Source organism: Amyelois transitella, chromosome 11, assembly GCF_032362555.1.
Source record: "Amyelois transitella isolate CPQ chromosome 11, ilAmyTran1.1, whole genome shotgun sequence".
NCBI lineage: Eukaryota > Metazoa > Arthropoda > Insecta > Lepidoptera > Pyralidae > Amyelois > Amyelois transitella.
In genome coordinates this window covers 6,799,441-6,824,044 of record NC_083514.1, presented here as the reverse complement: position 1 = coordinate 6,824,044, position 24,604 = coordinate 6,799,441, and the positions used below count along the sequence as shown (strand labels likewise).

Below are 24,604 nucleotides of genomic sequence, written 5' to 3'. Positions count from 1 at the left end.
TTGCCACGATCTCTGCATACTTCCTTTACATGTTTTCCTTTCCTTTGTAAATTTACATGTTTAATTAATTTAATTTTTATTTTTTATAGATATCTTACTCTATTAACCTAAATCAAGCAGTAATTACACAAATTGCAATTGGCAGCACTTAAACCTTATAGTAAAGTTGTAAACCTAGAAACCAACAGCTTTCATACCCCCAAGCAAATACCTACATAATACATATTTATATTTGTTTTTCAAAGACCCTATTCTAAATACCAATATTGGGAACAAATAACGCAGATTTGTTAGTCTCGAAGTGAGTTCGAGACTTGTATTAAGTAAGTCAACTGAACAATACTATATTCTACTATGAATATAATACATACGAGTATATATAGATTACATAGACACGTCCAATCACAAGAAGGTTTTCTCATCATGGCTTGGATTTCCACATGGGACCTACTGTATTATAGACAAGTGTACTACTGTTGCACCACAAAGGTAGTCAAAAAAGTGTTGCTAACTTAATGTGTTTTTAATTTGTTGACATAAAAGGGTCTGGAGTTTATCAAAAATAAATTTTTTTCTTAATTTACAATTCTAACCATAATGCTCTTGTATAAGCATTGTAGATTTGTTCTTTGTTGATTACAATTAGTTAATAAACTTGTCAATTTCATTTGCTTGATTATTGAAGCAGATTTTTTAGCTTAGTTTGGTTTCCTTCTACCCAAAGGTTGACTGGAAGAGATTTTATTTTTTATTGCATTAGCGATAAGTCCGCCTATACCATTTCTATCTGTATTGTGCTGTTTTGTATGTTGAACCCTCATGGTGCAATAAAGAGTTTATCTATCTATGGTCATTATAATATGAGATGTGTTTACTGAAGTTGTGCTACTATTTTATCCACAGAACCACAACATTTACAAATGCAAGACTCAAAAATGTCTCACTTGGTCTGATAAATTGGGTTTAATTCAACATTTGTAATTTGAGAAGTGTGTCCGTGGACTTTAACAATCCTTTCTGTAGTCTGTAGTATAGAAGGGGTCAACAAACATCATGCAGGTATCAAAAATGTTGAAAACTTACCTCTTCTTGGTCAAACTCCTGAAGATGTCTATCATTCCGCTGTTTTTCTTGTAAAGCCCGGGCTAAAGCACTTCTAGGCCTGTAGAATCCATTCGATGACATCTTTTTGGTATTTTGAACTAGTTTTAACGAGGAAATAGCTTGATTTTCCTTATTTAACTGTCTTCCAAAGTTTTTCTCACCTTCACAGGTTTGATAGTCTTCCTTTATGTAGTAAGGATATAATAAATCAGTATTGTGGCAGATACATTTGGTTTGATTTATTAGAGTCAATGATAAATAAAATAATACAGGTAATGCAATGATCATAATTTGATAAACAATTCATTGCGATAACCAATGATTGAGGGTTATTTACAAATTTTCGGCGAGAGTTCGGACATTTCTTTTGCGTACTTTATAATTACAAGATGTTAAAAGTTATTTCAATGGTATTCTTATTATTTTATCACTACAAGTTAAATAAATTATAAAAACCATGTAGAAATAAAAAACTCATCAATTCAAAACATTGTTTTGTTGCCAAATGTCAATGTCAGTGTAGCAAGTGTCACTGTCACGCGTTAGGACAAGAAACATTTACGGAGAACCCTGATTTTAAAAATGGATAATGTTAAGAAATTTTCACATATGTACCTAGGTGGTTTTAATATGTAAGTATTCGGGAATAAATCGTAAGAAAACTAACTGAAGATTTATATTGAGGGTTACAATATCAATGAGTTTGTATCACTATAAAGGCGATGCTGCCCCTGTAGCATGGCATGTTTTAATCGTGCAAAGACTAATCGCTTTTTAATATGACGTGAACGGCACATCGATAGTTTTTTGCGTAATGAAAACGGCGTCACGCGTGTCATGCTATGGAGGCTGATGTAGAGATCAATTTTGAATACATACTAACTACTTTTACTATTATAATGTCCATAAAAACTCACCATTTCTTGTTTAGCTTCAGCAGAAGCTCTCGCTACAATTTCCCTTAACATTGAGTTCATCATTTTGATTTCACTGGTGATTAGGCCTCAAAAATTATTTACTTCCATAAATATTTCACTCGCACGTCAGTTCCTTAACGACCAAATATTCTAAGTGATTTAGAAGTTATGTTTAGTGAAAGGTATTAAGTTATTTACGATAGTTTTCAGGTGTATTTCTCGGGTCGACCTTGGCCGTGACTGACCGTTCACTGTCACCGTTACGCTTGACCACTTCTGATAGATTTGGACGCCGTTGAAATAAATCAAACTTTTTTACAATAGGCTATTTGACAAAGTTCTAAAAACTATCTTAGGCTATTTATTTGTTTATAAGGAGCCCTACAAAAATACTTTTCTGCCTTTATTACAGCTATTTTATTAAATAATCGAAAAAGAAAATGCAATATTCAAATATGCCGCCAAAACGCGACTTTCAGCAATATGGCGGCCATGGCATGCAGTGACGTAAATTTCGTGTAAATATCATACAAAGCTTGTTGATGTTTCGAAAAGTTTTGATTTTCTCTTGTTTTATTTAACTTGTGCCACGTCATATGTGTGATAATTATTAAAATGAGTTCCTATAAATGTTGTGCAGTGCCTAAATGCACAAATACAACAATAAAATCTCCTACGAAATCGTTTTTTTCTATGCCGATGGATTTGAATATTCGCAAGAAGTGGTTTCAGATCATGATCTAAGATTAGTGGTTACCAAGATATACTTACTTTTATGTTTTCACATTCCTCAGTTCGGCAGCATAGAAATCTGGATTGTCTTTGAAGAAGACGCCAACCATAATTGGGTCCACTTTTGCCAAAAGTGGACCTACCAAAAGTCTTTTGGTAGGTTTCCACTGTCAGCTTTCGCGAAATTGGTTTCCATTATTAAATACCTATGTTATCTGAGTAATCCTGAGCGATCAAACACTTATAAAATCTTGAAAAAAAATAGCGAACACTAAGGAACAGTACGATCCACAGTCTGTTTATGGATAATTGACGTCATAATAGAAATAGCCAATCACGTTCGTTTTTAGTCACGTGACAACTGCATAGAAAAGCCTAATTTTCTGAGACGGATTTTGTTAAAATAATGCAATATTTTTATCTCGCGTTATTACAAATCGCTCCAAAACAATAATATTAAGACTGATGACATAAAAGAAATGTATATTTTTATTACAGTCAAATAGCCTATTGCGCGGGAAGATTAAAATAATAATGTAATGGCGTAATACGAACTTAGACTTTAGATCTATTGGCAAACGCCTGAACTCCTGCCGTGCCACACTGATTATAACTACCTAGGCACAAATTAAAGAGAACAAACAAGTGCCAGTTTGCATGTAAAATGTACATTATATTTTTGTAAGTCTTATACTTATTTTTTATTAATTTAGTTTTATGTGCAAAGTAGATATGTGAGTAAAAAAATGAAAAATTCACTTACGTTTTTACTAACAGGTGGTATTTTCAGTTTATGAAAGGTGGACATTTTTATTAGAAAAAAAAAACTTGTATTGTGCACGTGAAGTCTGCCTCCGTGTTTCGCCTTGAAATGGCTGATAAACGAATATTGTGATAAAAATAACGGACTGATATCTGTTGTTACGACTACGATAACAATTAGAATTTTAGATAATTCTATAGATACTCGTAAATTGGTATTTAAGTATTATATCAAAGTCGTTATTGTCGTTATTTTATAATCAGTATTAAGAAAGATACTGTTATCTTGGCATTGATATTGAAGTTACTAGTCTCCAAGCTTACAAGCTTGTCAACTTGTACAAGTCCGTTAATAACAGCATAGTACATAGATACATTCATTAAAGCACGTCAATAGAATAGAATCTTTGATTGCTGTTTTGTTTTTATCACCTGAGACTGTATTTTTCCATTTCCCATGATCCCTGCACACTTTCGTTTCATTCAAATTCATAACTCTCTTCATGCAAGCTAGTCGGTTTAGGCGTGAAAACGTTAAAGACAGATAGACTTTAAGAATAAAAATCCCTTCACGATCTTACCCACAGATAAATAATTTAACCGATAAATTATTTGTTTTAATATAATGTTAATTGCACAAAACAAAGTGCATTTAAGTGCGTTCAATATGGATCGACGATCACGAGCGGATAGCCTGCGGCGGCCAACATCGCCGCGCACTGCGCCCGCGCAAGACGCGCGGGACATTTAAAATAATTACAAGCCATCGCCAAACGTAACACCCAGTGTTTTGAGACCATTACTTATTTTTTAATTCCAAAAATGGCTTTAAAAGCGCACACTTTGAGCCTATTGGCGCAATGCTTACAATAAATGAGACTATTACAAGTTTTCCTGTAATTTTGTTGTGTAAATTATGTTGCATGAAATTTATTATTTTAATAATTCAGTGTGGTTGAATGTTTTTGGTGGAAATCCGTTACAAGAGACATATAATTCTCTAAAAGCAAATTTTTTGATTAATTTTCGAATAGTTCGATATAGAAATTTTTATGTTAATTATATCGATTTAACGGATTAATATATGTTTATTTTAAAAAAATATTTAAATTGAAACCCAATTTATTTGGAAACAAATTAACAAATAAAAATTGCCATTTTAATGTAAACATACAAAAACTATGCCCGGATTTAAAAATCCGGGCATAGTTTTTGTACCCGCAACCGCATTCTCACAGGCAGAGACTTGATGGTCTTCACTTATAGAGACAGCATGGATGTCTTTGTCTAAAGCAGAGCTCACCTATGTAGGTGTACTTCTAAGCTTGGCCAGGTGCTAGCTTGGTACTGGTGATTGTAGCGTACAATGTGTATTTGTAACTTGTAACCATCATTATCCTCAACGCGATATTCCTGGTAGCGTCCTCTGTTCTCTGGGATTCTACTCATTATTCCTTTGGTCGTTCCTTCTACCCCGGGATACCCCGGGAAAAAAATTAGGCAAAAAATTTTTTTCACTCTTCAATAATCACACGACACTCAAAAGCAGAACAAGAGCAGGGCATCGTTAACATTAATTATTTTATTTTTATCACTAATGGCTTCCACATGAAAACCCATGGGCCACGCAGAAACACCCAAGCAAGATGCAAAGGATTAGCACGCTCTACAAGATAAGAGTTACTCTAAGACTTCACTTCTGATTGGATCATTACCGAGTTCATCATACCCCGTGCGATCCTGCGGCCAAAACAGAGATGCCAATACACCTCTCCTATAGAAACAACAGAGATGCCACATGTCCAGGCAGATCGCTCAGAAATTATTTCATATCATGATTATTGGAACTTTATTGCACTTCGTAACTAACAATTGACATTAGGAAATGCAATTTCATATTGATTTCGTAATATCGAAGTCGTTTATTTTTATCAATGCAGCAAATGTTTCTATGATTTGCGGCTAACCATCGCTGCGCATGTTGGTTGTTTTGTTGTGGCTTCATGTTCCAAGAAAATGTCATTAAAATCTCGATAGGGGATTAAGTCGGTTTAAATTTTCACGTAGCTCGGCAGGAAATCGGTTTAGCGTCACAAAGGATGGTAAGAAACCGAGAAATTATCTTTTGGATAATACTAACCGCTGAACATGCAATTACAGCGTTACGGATGGAGCATTAAGATATCAAAAAATAATAATTCTCACACCGGCCGGAAGGTGTCGTGGTGATCACGTACAGTACAGTTGCCAATAAAACACCATCAGTATAGAAAAAAAGCTTTATTTATATATAGATACTTATAACCTGTTACTTTAACAATTATTATTTGATGGCACATTTATGCATCTGAACGACAGTTTCGTCATCTACGTTAATCTTATAACTAGATCAGTTTAGTGCCGATGCCTACATCAATAGAATATAGAACTTTAGCGAAATTCCTCATTATTTCGGCGTTCCATTAGTACCTAAGTCGAAAAATATGTACTATTTAAAGCCTACTTTAATTTTAATTTCAATTTTAATTTTAATTTTAATCTACTTTAATTCGGGAAAGGTCGGAGTGGGAAGACCTAGACGAACGTATCTTGATCAAATTAAGGACGTCCTGGTAAAGGGTCAGGTCAAAAGTACCCGAAACCGCCGAGCTTGTATGAAGAGAGTTATGAATGTGGACGAAGCGAAAGAAGTATGCAGAGATCGTGGCAAGTGGAAAGAGGTACTCTCTGCCTACCCCTCTGGGAAAGAGGCGTGATTTTATGTATGTATGTATGTTTAATTTTAATTTCAGTCACAGTCGCTGGATGTCGACAGGTATTCGACTGAAATTCAAATCCGTGCGTGTCATGTTCTGTAAATATTGTAATGAAAACTGATATAACAAACCAAAAACTCACGTTCCCGTGAAAATTGCTTAGTGAGTCAATCGTTTCTCTATTAAATGACTAAATTAGACATCAATATTATTGTATTTTTTAATTTGGTTTGGTGTATGACGAAAAAAATCCAACAAAGCAAACATTTCCTGCAGGCCTTTCCTTTACTTGTATTTAATTGAAAAAATTGAAGTCAAAAATAATATTATAATAATAAGTAGGTAGGTGCGTATGTCTGACCTCGGTGATATCGCCGCTGAATGAATGTCAGAAATAAAACTTTAAAGTATTTATAAAATTAATATAGATACTTCTTTAATGTAGCGGACCCCAGGTCCCGAAGCATACAGGCGAAGGGCAAAGATGAGAAAGAGATAAGTAGCTGTACTTACTTTAAGTTTGAAGTAGATATCTTTCTGATGAAATTTGGTTCTTGCACAGATAAATGTAGATTGCTTTCCGTACCGATTGTCTATTGTAAATCCGTAGTCACAATAATATCTCAGAATGGAAATGAATTAACCATAATTGGAATAATCGAGCCAATATAAAACAAAGGAAAAAGTCCATCTGCGGCGAGACGGAGGGAAGGATTTCAATTTGGAACGTGATGAGGCGAGTTTTCATTTACCATTCCGTGATGACGATGATTGGCTATCTAAATTGGCGCAGCCCACCGATGAGTTTTAATTTTACTGCTGTGTACTTTTAAGTTACCTAGGAACAAGCAAAAAAATATCATTGTTATATTAAAACTTGAATTAAGAAGGAACTACTAAATACAATTAAGTTTTATTAAAAATTATATTTTAAGAGTCAAAGTATATTGGGATAGGTAACATAGGAGATACAACAATACTTACTAATTTCAGTTTAATATTTCGTAGGAACTCGTCTATACTTCATAAAAATGCTTGATTACTTTTATTTGCTTGATACTGTCTATAAGTACTTAAGTCTTAATACATATTGAAACAATATTACTCATTCATTAACTTAGCCTACAGCCCGATGTAAATGAAACACTCAACTATATGTAGAGTGACAGGTTTATGTGTTAGTAGCCCCTAGTTGAGTAACGAAGTCGCATAGATTGGGACGTCCACCAACTCGCATGTTAGTTGTAAACCTCTCAGGCTAAATTTATAACACATTTATTTATACCTCGGTACAAATTACAAGGAAAATAATAATGAACTGAAGTCATATCTCATTACTTAAGTTAAAGCTCAACGTTCGCGGACAGGCGAAGCTCTGGATGCCATCTTGCTCCATCTTGCATAAAAAGGCTTTCATTAAATAACTTACTTCTAGAAATGCATCCTTATTATTAATAACTTTGAGTTTAATATCAATTGAAATTTCTTAGTGTTTATGATTTTTATAATTTGTAAAGGATGTATACAGAGGCGTTCGTTAGGCAATTCCATAATTAAAAAACAAAATTGACGTACATGTGCGATGAGGCGCTGAAAAGTTGGCTGAGTGATGCGAGGTATGCAAACCTTTTATTGCAATATTAAAATGACTAATAAGCCACATTTTTTTTACACGCAAGGTATTAAGATTTTAAAATAACTATTTGTTTTTTTCTTTAATCTTGCTAATGTCCTAAGCAGGTAAATAAGATATTTGAATTTTTTACTTGTGGTTTCCGAGAGTAGTCAGTAAACAATTCTAGATTACCTTGGAACACTTTAACGGGTTTCAAATTTGTGATCTATAAAGTTAGAATTTTATTGATATCTGACAGCTTACTCGTATCAAATATTATTTGAAAATAAATCTATTTTTTAAGAAGCGGCTTTAAGTAGGTACTTAAGTAATAATAAATAAGCAGTTGAAAAGGTTATTTAGCTAGCATAAAAATAAACCTATCTCCGAACAAAGAGTGATACGAGTAATATCGGAATCAGATATTTTATGTTGCAATTGTGCATATTATTCATGAATCAATTTGGCTCGAGTTTAAAATCTCATTGCAAATCTTGGCTGCATTTAGATTACAAAAACAAATTGCGAAGCATTTCTTGACTGGCGAATAATTAAAGCCGTACTAATAACTACTTGGCGCTTAAAATGCAAATGTTGTCGCCCCGAGTATCTTCGGATACAAAATAAAAAGAACACAGAAGTGAAACTGGTAATTTAATGAACATTAAAACATATTACAAAAGTGTATTGTATGATTTTCTTCTGATTTCAAAAAAGTAATACTTACCTACCTTATTTGTGATCAACGTATTAAGTATTAGTCTTTTCTTTTTTGGATTCCCTAAAATAAAGGTAGGTACTTATTACCGCAGCCAAGTACTATAAGTATAGTGCTCTTCATTAGTCTATATTAGTCTTTTCAAGCTAAGATTTAATCACTTGGGTAGTTTACTCAGAGAGGATTGCCTAAAATTTTTACAGGACTGGAAGAACGCTAGATTTAGCGTGTACAAAGTTGCACATAAGTAGATAAGTTCTTCTATAACCACTTTATTTTGTGCCTGGGGTATCTTCAACTCATAATGCATGCGAGGAACAGATAAGGGCATGAGATTTACACCTCGGCGTGTCAAGTGAACAGACTTTACCGTTTTAGGCCAATGCGCCCGTTTTTTATTGCTCTCTTTTTGGGATTATGCAATTTTTTAAGACTTTAACCTTATGAAAAAAAAAGTTTACTTATATACCTATGTCAGAGGCAAATACATGATTGTATGTTCATAAAACAATTTAAGTTATAAAAATGAGATGCAGAAGTGGGCTTGTTTGGAAGGGTTTTAAAGAAGTTAAGTATAGAAATAAGAATTTCGCTGTGAAATGAATTAATTCAACAGTAAAGTTTATTAACAAATAAATCCTACCACTCACAAAAGCGGCTCCAATCAGACTTTTTCCCACAAATAAACATTGGAGATCTTATTTCATCGGAAAAACGGCACGATGCGACAACAAAGCCGACAATCCTGTTTGTCCAGCAAAGGGCCGTGATTTAATACAAATTATTATTAGACCACATAAATAACGTTGTACAGGGGCTGCCAGCTCCTTAATAAGTAATAAAGGGGTCATCGCTCATGGCTGACGGAATTAACCCAGGACATATGGCGAGGATGCCCGGACTTCCGAAAACGTGTGGTTGGAAGATAAGATGTTTTAGAGGTTTGTACGTAGACTTAGTCGCATTGTATTTTTTGATACAAAGGTACAAGAATGGAAGGCGTGGTTGTAGTAGTTTTGAGGCCTGAATATGTTTCTTTTTACCTACTATTATTCTGCGTTTGGTAAGGAGTTACATTCAGTTGTAATTCATTGACGAGGCCTTCGGTTGATCAAGGAAATATAATGACCACAAACCTGACATACGAGTATGTCTTGTGTTGCCTTCCTTGGTGTCCTAGCATACATATAGGACGGGAATATTCGGAACCATCTTCTTCACCTCATAAAATGGTCAAGCGGTCATATCACCAATTACGATTACCATCTGCAAAAACATCTATAGAAATGCAGATGCCGATTTTCGAGACCGTTAACTCTGTATACCCCATAAGGATTAAAGACGTTATATGATATATTATATTTGAACCCTGGTTTATACAGCCTTAGGTTAATTACGTAAGTAGATATTTTTCTTCACAAATTTCAAATTGTGTAACAATAGTTATTCAATACAAAAGTTTATGTGTTTATAAACTATTGAATCGTCGAACTTCTGACAAGGCTGAACAATTCGTGCATGAAACAAAACTTTATTTTGAACAAATAAGTTTCAATACACTTTACATCTCTTCATGCAAACTGCAAAACCAGGAATTCACCTCTAGCTATGACATAGAAATGTAGGAAACAAAATATCCTATGCTAAGCAGACTGTTTGGTTCAGTTGGTTCTACTTTAGAAATACTTTTTAATTTGCTGGTCTTGTAGCGAAGAAAACACATAGTGTGTGTCAGAAGTTTTTTTTGCCCACCCAAACTGTTAAACTTTATCATTGAAAATGCTATTAAACATGGCATTATTCTTAAAGATAATGGGCTAGCAACTTATCTCTGCATCTCACTTACGTCATTGAGCAATGCAGATAACTTAACGGGTCTTGTGACTATATTGTGTATATAATTTTGTTGTTTTGTTTATACCATGAGCGATATAAAGCTGATATATATGTGTATTTTATTTTAGAAAGGACTTTTTTAGGCAGGCAAAATTACTAAAAGGGTCGCCAGGGTGTACCAAACCGTTGATCCAACGTATAGTCGTTAGACATGTTTTTGTCCTAACATGTTACCAAGTAAGTAGTAATACGTACCTAGTAAAGTCTATTTGCAAATGTTTCTACTAAGTAGGCTGCTTACTCTTTGACCTATCGTTTAGCTCGTTAAGCGTTATTCGTAAAGGCTTTCGTAGAACTATTCCCTTGTGTGTTGTAAGACTTGCAAGGAAATCATGATATCTATTAGAAAATTGTTACACGAACTGTTCAGTACTACCATAATAACTTGTTAAGATAAGATAATACTATCCAATTATCTAGGTATACGGCGCTATAGGCTAAATGCTTTCCTTAAATTATACAAACAGCATTTTGCTGAATGTATCATTTATTCTTATTTTTCGAAATAACGTCATAGGTCACAATTATATGACGGATACTCAAAACTCTATAATTTGATTTGTCACATAATATTGTTTGCGAGACTAAAAAACAATCGGTTAGTAGCTCGGCATACATACAGTACGAACCCTCTCAAGGCGTGACATGTCATGGCGTCTTTTAGGTAGTTTACTAGTAGGATAAAAATTTTCTTCATCAATCAGCGTATTGGGATATTTTAATATAAGAAAGTCGACACTGTATTCATAGTATAAAAAAGTACTAAAACTCAGCTAATCCGCCCAAAAGCACAACCCATGATTTTCGCAGCAACCCAGATTAATCACAAGAACAAGACGTAGCCCATAAATACTTTATATTAAAGAACTAGGGTACCACGTGTAGAGACCGCAGTCTTATTCCGGGCACGGTCGGTTAATAAATGAAGTAAGCCGTTAATAACTTAACGCACTGCGTTACGCCCGCCCGCACGTAAAGTAGCCTTCAACCGATGATAAATTTTGCTAATAGAATAAAAACAATTTACACCCATGACTCTTTTTTGTAGGGTACGATGCCATGTGGTACCCGGCTCTATGTATTTCAGCACTTGAGAATAGGACTACAACCACTCTTTACCACGGATGTCGAAAAATAGTCATCTAGTGCAAGTTCCCTGCTGATGAGGATTAGTACCAGCTGCCTCCCTTCTCGGGCATATTATAAAAGTTTATCAAGAGAAAGTTTTATAAATTTGCCATTCTTCTTTCTCTAGTGACTGTTTCTGAATTTCACTTCCATCATTTAGCCATCCAACTAAACGTGGCCAAGTCTTATGACGCATAGCCATAAGAGTTATTGTGATAATATACTGATTTGGAAACCGGTATTATTTATGTATGTAGTGTAATTCTTTTTATTGCCTGATACATCTAGGAAAATTAAAACAACTGCAGATATATTGTTCCAATCTCTTCTATTTGATGCATGTAAACTGAAATTGTGTAAAGTGCAACATTTATGCTCGTTTTGTTTTGGTATGTTGTGTTGTCCATTTCTATGTATGTCAGTGGCTGTCTGCCACCGCCGACGCAAATCGTGTTCTTAATGAGTTACTAGTTATACATTGCAGTTCATAACACGATGAGACCGTTTAGTGATAGAATAGAAGTAAAATTGTTGATTAATTGGGGTAAAAAGTAAATTTTAGTAATTCTTCATTGAGAAACTCTGTGTATGCGCACAGTATATGTGACTGTGCGGTATCTTATGAATGTTAATAGGTATGTATATATACTTAATATTAATAAAATGAATACCATAATAACACATAATACCCAAGCGTAATTATTTTTTGAAATTGACAGAACTTTGGTTGGTAAATTATGACACGTATTTTTTAGTAATAATTCTTTATTTAATATCCAATCCAATCTTTATTTTATAATCCATATATATTAATTTATATTTCGTGACATACACATTTATATATTTTAAGGATTAATTTACCCAGTTAATTCTTTATAATCTTAAAGTAACATTACTACAATCTTCTAAGGTATGAAGGACTTCATACTGCAAACTATAACACCATATATAAACTGTACGTATCTTTATCAGAAAAGTCTTTGATTATTATTAAGACATCAAACAATAGTGATATAACTGTAAGTAGGTAGTTAGTTTATTAGGGGCCATTCGGTTCACCGGTTTATTAGAGAGGTGCGTGCGGGGAATACCTGGGGGCACCACTAGTGGTGGCCAATGATTTATTTATATGATTCAATTAACTTTCATACTGGCCGTACATCATAAAAGCAGGAATTCTTTTTTAACTACGATATTGTATTTGGTTGATGTAGGATCACGTCTGTATCACTTACGGGGTGAACAGGACCAATAGTGGTGAAATAAAAGACTCGATGGCCAATTTTCAGATGCCTAATGAAGATCTTAAATTCAGGTTACTAGCCCATCGCCTAAAACAAGAATCTCAAATTTCTTTCCTTTGATTGACTTTTACAATCTGAACGGGAAGAGAAACAAATGGCACACCCTATGTTTTTTTTCGTTACCAGACCAGCAAGGAAAGAAAGGGAAGAAAATTGCAATTGAATTGGAAGAAAGAGGCGTTATGCATGTAAAGTGAACATAAATTTTCTTTGCTTAAAGTTCTAAATCCCTTTTTTCCTTGATGTTTTTTTATTTATATATGTATGTACATAAATATATAAATAAAAAAAAAAATAAAAAATTTCGTCAGTTCCTTTATTAAAAATACTACCGTTACAAACTACGTTAATTCTAAACAAATGACGATAAACAGATGATTGTCAAAAAACTTTAAACAAATTTAAGATCATTGCTAATCTTGAATTCAAGCTGAGAGCAACGGGTTATCAGACCGTAACTATCCAGTAACAAGCAACATAAGCTCCAAAATAATTTTGATAGCTCAAAGCTGAAAGGGTTGGTCGGCACGGGCTCGCAAAGCCTCCATTACGTACTAATCGGCAGAGTGCCGGCGGCTCTAAATATCGCTTTTACACATTCATCCGACCATAAATAACGACTCTATGAAAAATATAAATGTTCGCTTTTTCTATCGTTTTCCGAGTTTCGTATTTTTTTCATAGAGTCAAAAGCTTGAACAGACCACTTTCGCATTATGGAATTGCCAAAACTCCATTTGAAAACCGCACCACAACATCCCAGATGTTTAGATATCACCAAAATATATGAGACCTTATGTCGTTTGGGTGAAGGATGTTTTGGGTTGTCAACGGATTTGACTTCATTCCTTATATATTTAGACACAACAGTGAGCGTAGAAATGAGATATTTTGGCAGTATTACGCAAATTGGATAGCTTTCAACACTCAACGGAGTAGGTTCCGAACTTTCGCGGGGAAAATTGAATTAAAAATATCATAAGACGTAAATATGTATGGAGACCGTAATGATGCCGCCAGCTCGCGCCGGATCCAGATAACTTCAAGATTTTCGGAAAACTTGAGAAAATTGTTAAAATGTTGATGTTTATTTAAAACTTGCAAGCTATGAAATTATACGTTTATAAAAATTTCTCGAGTAAGTAACCTTTCATATTATTGTTTACATTGAGTTAATAAGTTTCAAAAAGCGATTTATTTTTTACTGTAACTTATTGTCAATATCCCTTATAAATAAATAATAGATAGGACTATATTCTGGTGCTTCTATTAATTATTAACTCTGCTATTGATAATCCTTGCTCGTCGATAATTTTTGACTGATAAATTTTAGCGATTAATTATAATTAGGTAGACATAACAACGATCTCATTTACATAACTAATGCCATGGTGTAGGCTGGCGTGGGCGCCTGCCTTTTAAATAGTTATACGAAAGGAGAAAACCATGGCTGGTATCCTAATTTTTCAACCCAAAATACATAATTTTGTTAATCTGTATTTTATTACAGGGTCTTATTAAAAAATTTAAAAGAAACATCTAAAGGTTGTGTAAAAGTATTTGCTTTATTAAACAACGAGTAGAGTTCATAAGTTATGACTGATGATATTAAAATTTGCACATAATTTCATACTAATTACTGTCTAGAATCTTATGGTTCTGAAGAAACTTCGTATGTGTGATAATAAAATGTAAGAATTGATGCACCACACCTTTACACTCTATGGTGTAGATACTTATAGGGTCGTCGATAATGTTGAAGAGAGTCAAAGGCCATGTTCACTTAGATGGCTTATTGATGGAATTGAGATTCAGAGGTATTGAAAGTGTCAGTCAGAGTTTTTCATATCATCTCTTCGGTTTTTCTTGTCAGCGTTTCAGTATAATTTTCAATAAGTACATTCTAAAACTATGTTGTCAAGATATCAGAGAATGTTGTCAGGTCAGATCCAGGTCGCATCCAAGCATGTAATTTCCGGGCCAAAAAAAATCAACTAATCAAAATTTTATTGTGATATTTCACAAGGAAATAACATTGTAATTTAAATTACAGTGTAAACGATAATTGGATAAATAGAGAACAAGAAGTAAGTATTCATAGACCACAAGACGTTATAGGCACGTACTTGATAATTACATGCTTCAAGAGTTGGTATTTCTGATCTGTGAATCACGTAACATCTAACCCGACCACAGGAGAAAAAACCGCCCGAAATTATCCCCAAAAACGCCATCAGTAATTTTTGATAATTACGAATAACCGGTCGAAATTAACGTATCGAACTACTTGAGAGCGTGGGACGTAGACACACATACATATATAATTGTTTCTTATTAAAATCGACGTTAATCTTTTTTTCGGAGCAGATTCCAGCGAAGGCATCGCATTATGTTTAAGAATCGACAGCTATAATTTCTGTTCAATCAAGATTTAATTGTTTTAATGAGGCTACATGCGTGAATGGCCGGCCCAATTATTGTTTATTTTTAATCGCCTCAAGTGGTTTTTATGTTCGCAAGCAGGCACGCATGGCGGCTGGCCCGATCATTTTCATTATTTTAATAATGTAAACTTCCAATAATAATTTACAGTGATTTGGGGTTAAACACGTTAAGAGATATTTATGAATTCCCTGGGACTCGAAGGCAGTTGGCTGTGTAATTTGATCCTCCGACGATTTTCGGTTGTTTTTCCATAATCTCTAGCGTTTGGTAAATGTATAGATACATGTAGATTTTTGTATAGATAGTAGCAGTAGATAAGATCAACAAACACGCCCAAGAGCCTATTTTGTTTCTAATAAGAAATTTTTGGCTTTTTCATTGACACATTTAATTAGAGGTTACATTAATAAGGACAGTATAAACTGTGATAGTTTAAACTAGGTATGTATTTATTTCAGGTAACCCAATTATTAGACCAGATTATGTAGTTATAATGAAGCTGTGGAAAGTTAGACAATGTTGCATTTGGAGTGTTGATTGTTCTGGTGCAAGGAAAGGGGGTCGAGGCGGGGTGGTGGGGGTAGAGGGGAGGTTCGTTACTAACAAGTTAATCCGGCCTCAGGCGTCTATGAACTTTATATCACGGTTTGCATTATGGTTCATTATCTTAGCAATTTTTGCTTTGTTATTCCTTCGCAGGGCTGTCACTGAATTTAAATGATATCCCTCGGAGACGTTGTCTGTTTTTGAAGGGGAAATTGCTTTTTTAATTTTAGAGTTGACAATATGATGATAATAGCTCAATTTTAGAATTTTAATGAATAAATTTCCCGTTTGCTACATAGAACTTTTCTTTGCCAACCACATAGTACAAGAAATGATCTACGATAAAAGGTTGACGAATCTTTGTTATGAAGTTTTTATGTTGCACAGAATTAAATATATACTTTATATTATATAAATTAAATATTATATACAAATTATTATTCCTTAATCTTATCATGATCCAAGGAGCATTATAAGTATTACCTTTGCTTTGAAGTCCTATGTCTTCTTTTTCTTCTTTTTGACAGGTTCTCGGTAAGGAACCTCAGTATTATGTTTACTGGATCTCATATCTGGAAAAGTTAAGCCAGGATACTTATCCTGACTTCTACACATCTACCTTAGTCTGTTGGCGAAGGCGGCATGGTCAGTCATTTCTTTACGTGCATCAGCGAAAGCCTTTCAAAAAGAAAAAAACGTTACGAAGAAACTAAGTAGTAACATATATCAAATTTACATATGTTAAAAAAAATATTGTACTCCTTGAAACTGATGACTGAGTGAAATTTTACTTCATGAAACAAACTGCACATTGGAATGGTTTTAAGCAAAAAAATTTAACATAACGATTATAATAGTTTTCTCAAAACGTACAATGGGTCAACCCTGTGTTGTGCAATCCTCGCAGGTGAGACAGTGCGTCGCCCGCGGCATTCAGCGAGGCTGCGCCGGCGCTCCCCCCACCTCGCACACCCTCTGCGGAGATCGATCACGGTGCAACCACCAATTAACTTATTACTGCAATCTATGCTCTAATCTTCTAAATTCGAGAACATTATACGTACTTCCTTATTAGGACTCTTTCAAAGACTTTCAATAAAGACGGTAAAGATTTTTTTTATAAAACTATTAATTTAATTAAGTAATAAAATTACATTTGTTAAAAATTTGTTCTTGGAAAAGATCATAATCTGATAAGTTAAATACTTTCTGCCATTTCTCTTTATTCTATGTTTATTTGCGCTAGTACAAATTATGTCGGTTGACTGGAAGATATCCCTTCATATGATAAGTGAACTGTTACAATTAATTTATATTTCCTAATTGCGTATTTATTATTATTATTCCTGTAACCGTAAATTTCAGTGCAATAAAGATTAAATAAGTAGTTGAAATGTGTAATTTTTCCCATAAGTGTATATTTTACTGGTTATTTATTTATAATCTAATTTTTATGATACGAGTACTTAGATACTTGGCGTACAGTACTTAGGAGGTCATATTGTTTATTCTTGTTTTCAGGCGAACTTGTCATGTCTTCTATACACTCAATCACCATCACTAAAATACCTGTTTTTGCGACTTATACCATAATTTCACCCTACACTTTATCGAAACATCACCGATATCAAAAAGTTGATACGTGACCGGTCGATAGCCGCGGGCGGCCGCTAGTTATATCATTCCTAACCTAGCCTATTACCCTTCCCTGTAGTACCTTCCTGAGGATAACCTGGATGTTAGGGAGTTGTTACATTGTACGTTGACTTTCTCTATATTACACTACACTACACTTTATTTTAAAACCACTTATAGTAATTAGATGATATAAGAAACTTAGGAATTTTATTTGATAATAAGACTAACTTTTCCGTCAAATAAATCTTTTCTTATTCATTTAAATTGAGTGTCTTTCCAAGACTTGGGATCAAGTTATCATCAAGGCCTCAATTTGCTTGTTTCTAACATCATAAAAATGGTGAGGTAAACACTTCATCCAAGTTCGACCCACAGACGGTACAAATATATGTAACTATTAATTTAAAAACAATAATAAATAATATAACTCTACCATTGTTTATTCCAAAGGAAAATTTATTCACAAGTCCTTTCGCAAGGATTCTTTAACACCAGGGTTCTGATCCTTACCCAAAACGCCTTCAGGCGACTTTAGAAGTTTGAAAATTGTTGGCAGCGTTCACGCGTCTCTCATTACCGCCCTAATGGGTTCCGTCATCGAGATTAACTCTCTCTAATGCTCTGAATCAGTGCTTCTCAAAGATTGTTTATTTATATCCACATATATAAAACCCTTCCGTTGCTGAATTAATCACTGACATACTACAAAATAACGCAAACCCATTGGTTCGGGCTGTGTAGTAATCTTATTATGATACTTATAATCACTTGTCGTTTGATATATAGGTCCGCTATTAGATCTCTAGTGTAACCGATGTAACCATCTCACTAATTAAACCATAACGGTGGTTAAAAAAAAATATATAAATACTAGTCGTTGGCCGCGAACTTAGACCTCACGAACATTTTTAATTTTTACAAAATGGTCAACTATTTTTCCTGGATGCCTCTCGAACTGAAAAATTCCATTTATAAAAAAAAACCAAGAAAATACATACATAAATTATATGTATGTATGTATTTTCTTGGACTATATTAACGCCACTCGAAGTTTGAGGAGAGCTGCATTATCTGTTATTTCCATGGCGTCACTATTACAATTGTACCTAATTGAGGTTAACCCGCTTTTAGTAAAATGGCCAATTTCGACTAATGCTGTTTGCTTCGCGTTTAAATGACAATTGTCCCGTAGGAGTGGTGTTTGTAGTTATTATAGTCTCTTTTTTGTTTTAATATGACGTGCATTAACGAATAAAAGAGTGATCTTTTAGAAATAACTAAAAGATAAATCGTCGAGTTACTAGTAAAAGATAAAGGTATTTTTGAATAACCACATCTTTAAACGTCCAAATGACCACTCCATCTCTTTACCATGGATGTCGTAAAAGGCGACAAAGGCTTATAAACTTGGAATTCTTTTAGGCCATGGGATAGCAACCTGTTTTCTAGCAACTATTTGAATTTCAATTCTATCATTAAGCCAAACAGTTGAACGTGGCTTATTAGCTTTTTAAGACTGTTAACTCTGTCTACCCCACAATGGAATAGACGTGATATGAATGTACATTTTTTAAATACATCTACTACCTCTTTCCACTTGCCACGATCTCTGCATACTTCCTTCGCTTCAGCCACATTCATAACTCTCTTCATGCAAGCTCGGCGGTTTCGGGTACTTTTGACCTGACCCTTTACCAGGATGTCCTTAATTTGATCAAGATACGTTCGTCTAGGTCTTCCCACTCCGACCGACTTGTATATCTGCTTAGTCAACCTGCTTTCATTCATCCTCTCCACATGACCGAACCATCTTAACATACCCTTTTCTATTCCAGTAACTACATTTTTTAAATAGCCGTGTGATTTATTTAATATAGTAGAATAAGACCACTTTAAGGTGGTCGAGTTAAAATGCGAATCCATAGCTACCAATACATCAAATCATTCCATTCCGGGGTAGACAGCATCGTAAAACCTTTTCTATATCTTCTGTATTTGACGATGTGATAAAGAGTCAGATTCTGTCTTTAGCTTGACTTTATATTAGGTACTTGAAAGAGACACATAACTAGTATAGGTAAGAGATCACAGTTATTATAATACAGCACGACTTAATATTAACACTAATTTCTATTAACTATTCTGATGTAACTTATTGTTTGTCTGGAGTTCTGCAAATGACGGTGTGCGCTGACGGATGGTACCTCCGGGCTCTCATTGCCGAGTTGGGTACTAACATACATACTTATACGACTTTAGGGTTAACGTCCATTTGAAATAACATAAAAAAATTACATATAATAACGTCTATATCCCAAGCGGGGTCAGAGCTAACAGTCTGAAAGGACTGAAAGACCACGTTCAGTTGTTTGGCTTAATGATAGAATTAAGATTCAAATCGTGACGGTTGCTAGCCTATCGCCTAAAAGAAGAATCCTAAGTATATAAGCGTATACCTTAATCGCCTTTTACGACATCCATGGGAAAGAGACGGAGTGGTCCATTTGAAATATAAAGGTAAGTATGATCGTCTAATGTCCCGATTGTATCCGTCCTCGGAACACACGGTCTACCTATGATTACTAGAGTGGAAAGTTTAATTTCGATGGAGCCAACATTACCTGAGCAGATATTATAATGATTAAAATAGGTGAGCAATTAATTTACTCTGAAAAGTAAACTGGTATTGGGCGTGGGTTCTAGTACGTGACCCTTATGAGTCGGATACGTAAAATTTATGGAATCAGGGAATGGTTCCAATCTAGGATAAGTGGAACGTCTTGTAATTCTCAGCGGAAACTGTCTGACATTAAGGTGACCATTGTTGAATATAGTATAATTTGGTATTCAAATTGTGATTTTTTTCTCTTGTTGTAGACTAATTATTTTCATTGAGGTCGAAACATACTTATTGAAATCAGTTAACGAATGAAATGTCATATATAGTTTTAATAGTGTTCTTCAAACTACTCATAGTATGGGCCAATGGAAGACCATCCTAAGATGGCTGCGACAGTGTGAAGAGAACCGTTTGTGCCCCGCGGCCCTGGCGTAAGGGCATCACGTTCGAACCCGGCCAAATGCTGGCATATCTTATGCTGATATGCCGAGATTGACCAAAATACTCGGATACTTAAAGTTGTTCTAACTAGGTTATACTCTTGCTTTGCATTTGTTATGGGCCGGTTGATCATTTCTGGGTTATTCTTATTATATATTATTTTAACTACTCTTTTCTGGAAATATGGAGATATAATTTTTTTTTTAATAATAGATTGATGTGTGTATTTATTTGTCTGTTATTGTAAAATTAGAGTTGAAAACTTTCTTGGGTATTCATTTACATAAACAAGTACTTAAGTCATTAATAATTTTACTCTTTACTAAGTACAATGAAACTTACTCGTGAGATATTTTTAGCCAATTAAGTAATTTATTTAATTTGTCATGCCGTCAAGTGCCCTCCTGCTCGCTAAACGCGAACGTGAACAATGTGGTCGTTGTGAAAGATCATAATGATTTGCTTTACCTCGGGCTGTTATTAGTGATTTTACGAACGTTGTTACATTGTTACATGATTACGGCCGCAATAAATACGATTTACTGACACCTCAATTTCGAAATCTAAGGGTCTATAAACTTCGACGTGATCGCAATGATAGAAAATTAGCAACATCCTGGTAAGAGTTGGGGTGAGGTATGGATGGCCGGCGGCTGCGAGCGAACAATATGCGCGTGAGCAGCCGCCCAGCGCGACAACGCTGCCGCCGCGGGCGCACAGACAGAGACGGCCATACCGGCTTCCAAGCCGAGGACAGGGACGAAAATCTGCACTGGCGAGATTTAGATTTATCACGTATAATTATCGAATAATCTGCTTTGCATCTCTCGTTATAACATTACGATAATTTTGCTCCATTACATCGTGTTCTAAGCGGTGACCGTTCGCTAGCACGGCGATTGATAATAATCGCTCGCGAAGTATAATGGCGTACACCCACGGGTAATTATTGTTGTGCAGTCGTGAGTTCGTGAGCCGGCGGAATGGTGGAATGCATCTCCTTCGGGGGTTGAGCCGTAAACCAACACGGCTTGCCGTACGGCCCGTACATAACTGATCGGCCGGCCGCGTTAATGATAGTGCGGCCACATGCTCTCGCGTCCTCTTTAGCCGATCTCAATAAAATAATTACCGGTATTTATAAGTACTCGCACTTAATCGCGCTGCGATACTAGTCATTAAGACCAGTGTGTGCGTGCGCACTTAAAGTTCCTGGTGAAATCGTCGAGGACCGATGTAATTAAACTGTAATTGGAGCATGGAAATCGCCTCGTGCGAACGTATGTGCAATTATATGAGAACGAGGAATTCCAAGAGGCGATATAAAATTTACACGGGTTTTAAAACATCAGCACAATGAAGCCATTTCTTTGTCTGCGGTCCGGAGTCCGCGCCTCGGGGATGCGTCAGGGAATGCGTTTGAGTAGTCATATGCGCGTAAAAGTTAAAGACATATTGACGTTTGGTCACGGCAGTCCCGGAGCGCCGTTCCCGGGAGTTTAATAACCCGCTGTGGTCTGTGGCCCGTTATCCCTCGTAGCTAATGATTGGCCGGCATTAAGTCCCGGCTATTCTGTGCGATTATTGGATCTAACAGATAATTTTATATAGCATTGTCCCGGAGCGTAAAATCTGTTGTTATTACGGCGGACAGCGCGCTCTATCGGCACATCTCGGCCGCGCGGCTGCTTTACAAATTAGGAAATCTACAAAAGGAGAGCTTGGTATCAGCCATCAACGAATTCAGTGTTCCCATTTATATTTTTTAAATATCTATGTTTTGGCAAAGTGCAAGAAATTATTACAAATTTTCCGGGGGGTAGACCGAGAATATTTTTCACTTGCTATCCCTGCATACTTTTTTATTTTATTTTTTTCACCAGGACGTCCCCGATTTTAACAATGTTATTATAATTTCTAAATCCGTGTGGTTTCGTATACTTTATATATTATAGGACTACTTTATCTCTTTCCAATACATGTCCTAAAAGGCGACTAAGGGAATAGACACATTCTTCTAGTTTAACTTTTACCAAGATCCAAACCGGGTTAGGTTCCATTGTCAAAGGTTACTGAAGGCAATCCAAGATCATGTTCAATAGGTCATCCTCTTCAGGGAGGAGAAGAACGTTAACGCCACGAGGAAAGAGGATTCCTAAATCCGCGCACGCATCTATTCAGCCTAGATAGATTTTGTAAAGCGTTATTTCTACAAGCTCCTTGTTTTGTGACCTCCCGGTCGAGAGAGACGGCCGCGCAAATCACGTATTTGGCTACATTGCAAACTGTTCTGATGATTAAACTAAGTAACAGGTTTCGTCGCAGCCATTCCTCACGTTAATGCCCGCTCTGGTCAGTTAAAACAATTATCGTAAATAACAATTTGCCCGCTATCAGATTGGTGTGATTGCGCTGGTAGTGACAGGAACGGGGACTATTGAGTTTAAACGTTCACAATTTATGATATAATTGTTTCGTACACTAGTAAATTTTACTAAGTGATATGTTTAAAAGCTTCAGTTACTGTGCGACTGATTACCAAACAAAGCACAAGCATATCTGGGCGTTAGTGTGTGTAAACAAGTGCATCTTCATAAAATTTGTTGTATTGAAAGTAGTGTGTCCTCAGTGAAAACTGTTTGATACTATCACAGTTCAAAAAATTGAGAAGGAAATGTAATACTTACATTAATTGAATTTCCAACCATTAATTTAAGACTTCAACTGTAAGTCGACTTATTGCTTAGAACTTTAGGCACTGAGATCCCATGCCATATGCCTTAGATTACACGCTAAACGGACAATAAAGAAATGAATAGAATTATCACAAGTACAGGCGGGTTGCGCCTCAGCGCACGACGCCATTCTTCCCAGACCCATAATGAGCCCTCTAAATCAAACAAAAGCATTAAAGTGTCAATAGGACCTCGATAACACCTAGTCGTTTTCTTTTGCACACGGAATTATGGCTATAAATTCATAAATTGTTCGTTTACATCGTCCGATCTTTAGGTTCGGTAACGATTCGATTGAATTGATCGAGAGAAAACTCACTGAGTCGCAAGGGCTATTGGTTTCTTTCTTTCTACTCGTATTTACAGAAGTCGTCATAGGTACTCCTAAATAAATGGTAGATAAAATGGTTTTTTATCGATGATATGTCATTGCGTTTTAGAACAGGTAATTTTTTTTAATCATAAGTACACAGCTAGGATTTTAGACCCGTGCATGTTGGAACGTATATGTTTTTTAAATCGGTCACCTCGAAGTCTCGAACACCAAGTCTCATATTTGCAGAAGTAGTACAGTATAAAAGGTACTCAGTACCAAACGTTTGGTATTTCGCGCCGCCAGCACCAAATGAGTGTCTAAATTATGCAGTTAGCTAGGCAGGTCTGCTATTCTTGACACTCTTTATAGCCTGTATGACCTTTTGGCAGTTGTGGGATGTGGGACCGCTGGTGAGACATCTGTGATATTTTAGACGAGATTAAAAACTGCTATCATTTATGTCAAAGTCTCACTCTCATCTTTCTTTGCGCGTTTCTGGTTGCCCCCTGCCACTGCTAAGCTTCGGTGCCCGGGGTCAAGGCATATGTATGATTAGATAACACGGCAACTCCAGCAGAGTATAAATTTTTGCCCTTCATTTATTTCTCTGCATGACGTAAAAGTAATAAAAACTAAAGAATTTTCTCAAGTTTCAATGTTGGTCTGGTAGAGACGAAGAAAATAAATATAGTCTATGCAAGCTGTTATGTAGATTGCAGATTGATCAATCAAGGCAAAGGATAGTGAATTTGGGATTCTTCTTTTATGCGATATGTTAGCCACTTGCCACAATTTTAATCTCAATTTCATTATTAAGCCACACAGCTGAACAAGCAGTTTTTCAAGACCGTAAGGTATAAAGACGCCATGATATGTACAAATATGTATGTATGTATGCAATCAATATAATAAGTTTGTCATTATTTTTTAC

At 35.3% G+C, this 24,604-nt stretch overlaps 1 protein-coding gene across 3 annotated transcripts in view; it reads right to left on the bottom strand.

Moving 5' to 3' along the window:
• Positions 1-3,623, bottom strand: part of LOC106134928 (protein-L-histidine N-pros-methyltransferase) — a 54,305-nt gene extending 50,682 nt beyond the window's left edge. Inside the window, exons 1-2 of one of the 3 annotated variants that reach the window (XM_060946598.1) lie at positions 3,517-3,623; positions 1,084-1,287 (exon numbers count right to left, since the gene is read on the bottom strand). In XM_060946598.1, coding sequence (XP_060802581.1) covers positions 1,084-1,287; positions 3,517-3,561 — 249 coding nt within the window. In that variant the 5' untranslated portion in view covers positions 3,562-3,623. Of the gene's footprint in view, positions 1-1,083; positions 1,629-2,021; positions 2,142-3,516 lie in introns of those variants that run through there. The other 2 variants (XM_060946597.1, XM_013335072.2) reach the window with 2 other exon arrangements.
• Between the last annotated feature and the right edge of the window lie 20,981 nt (positions 3,624-24,604).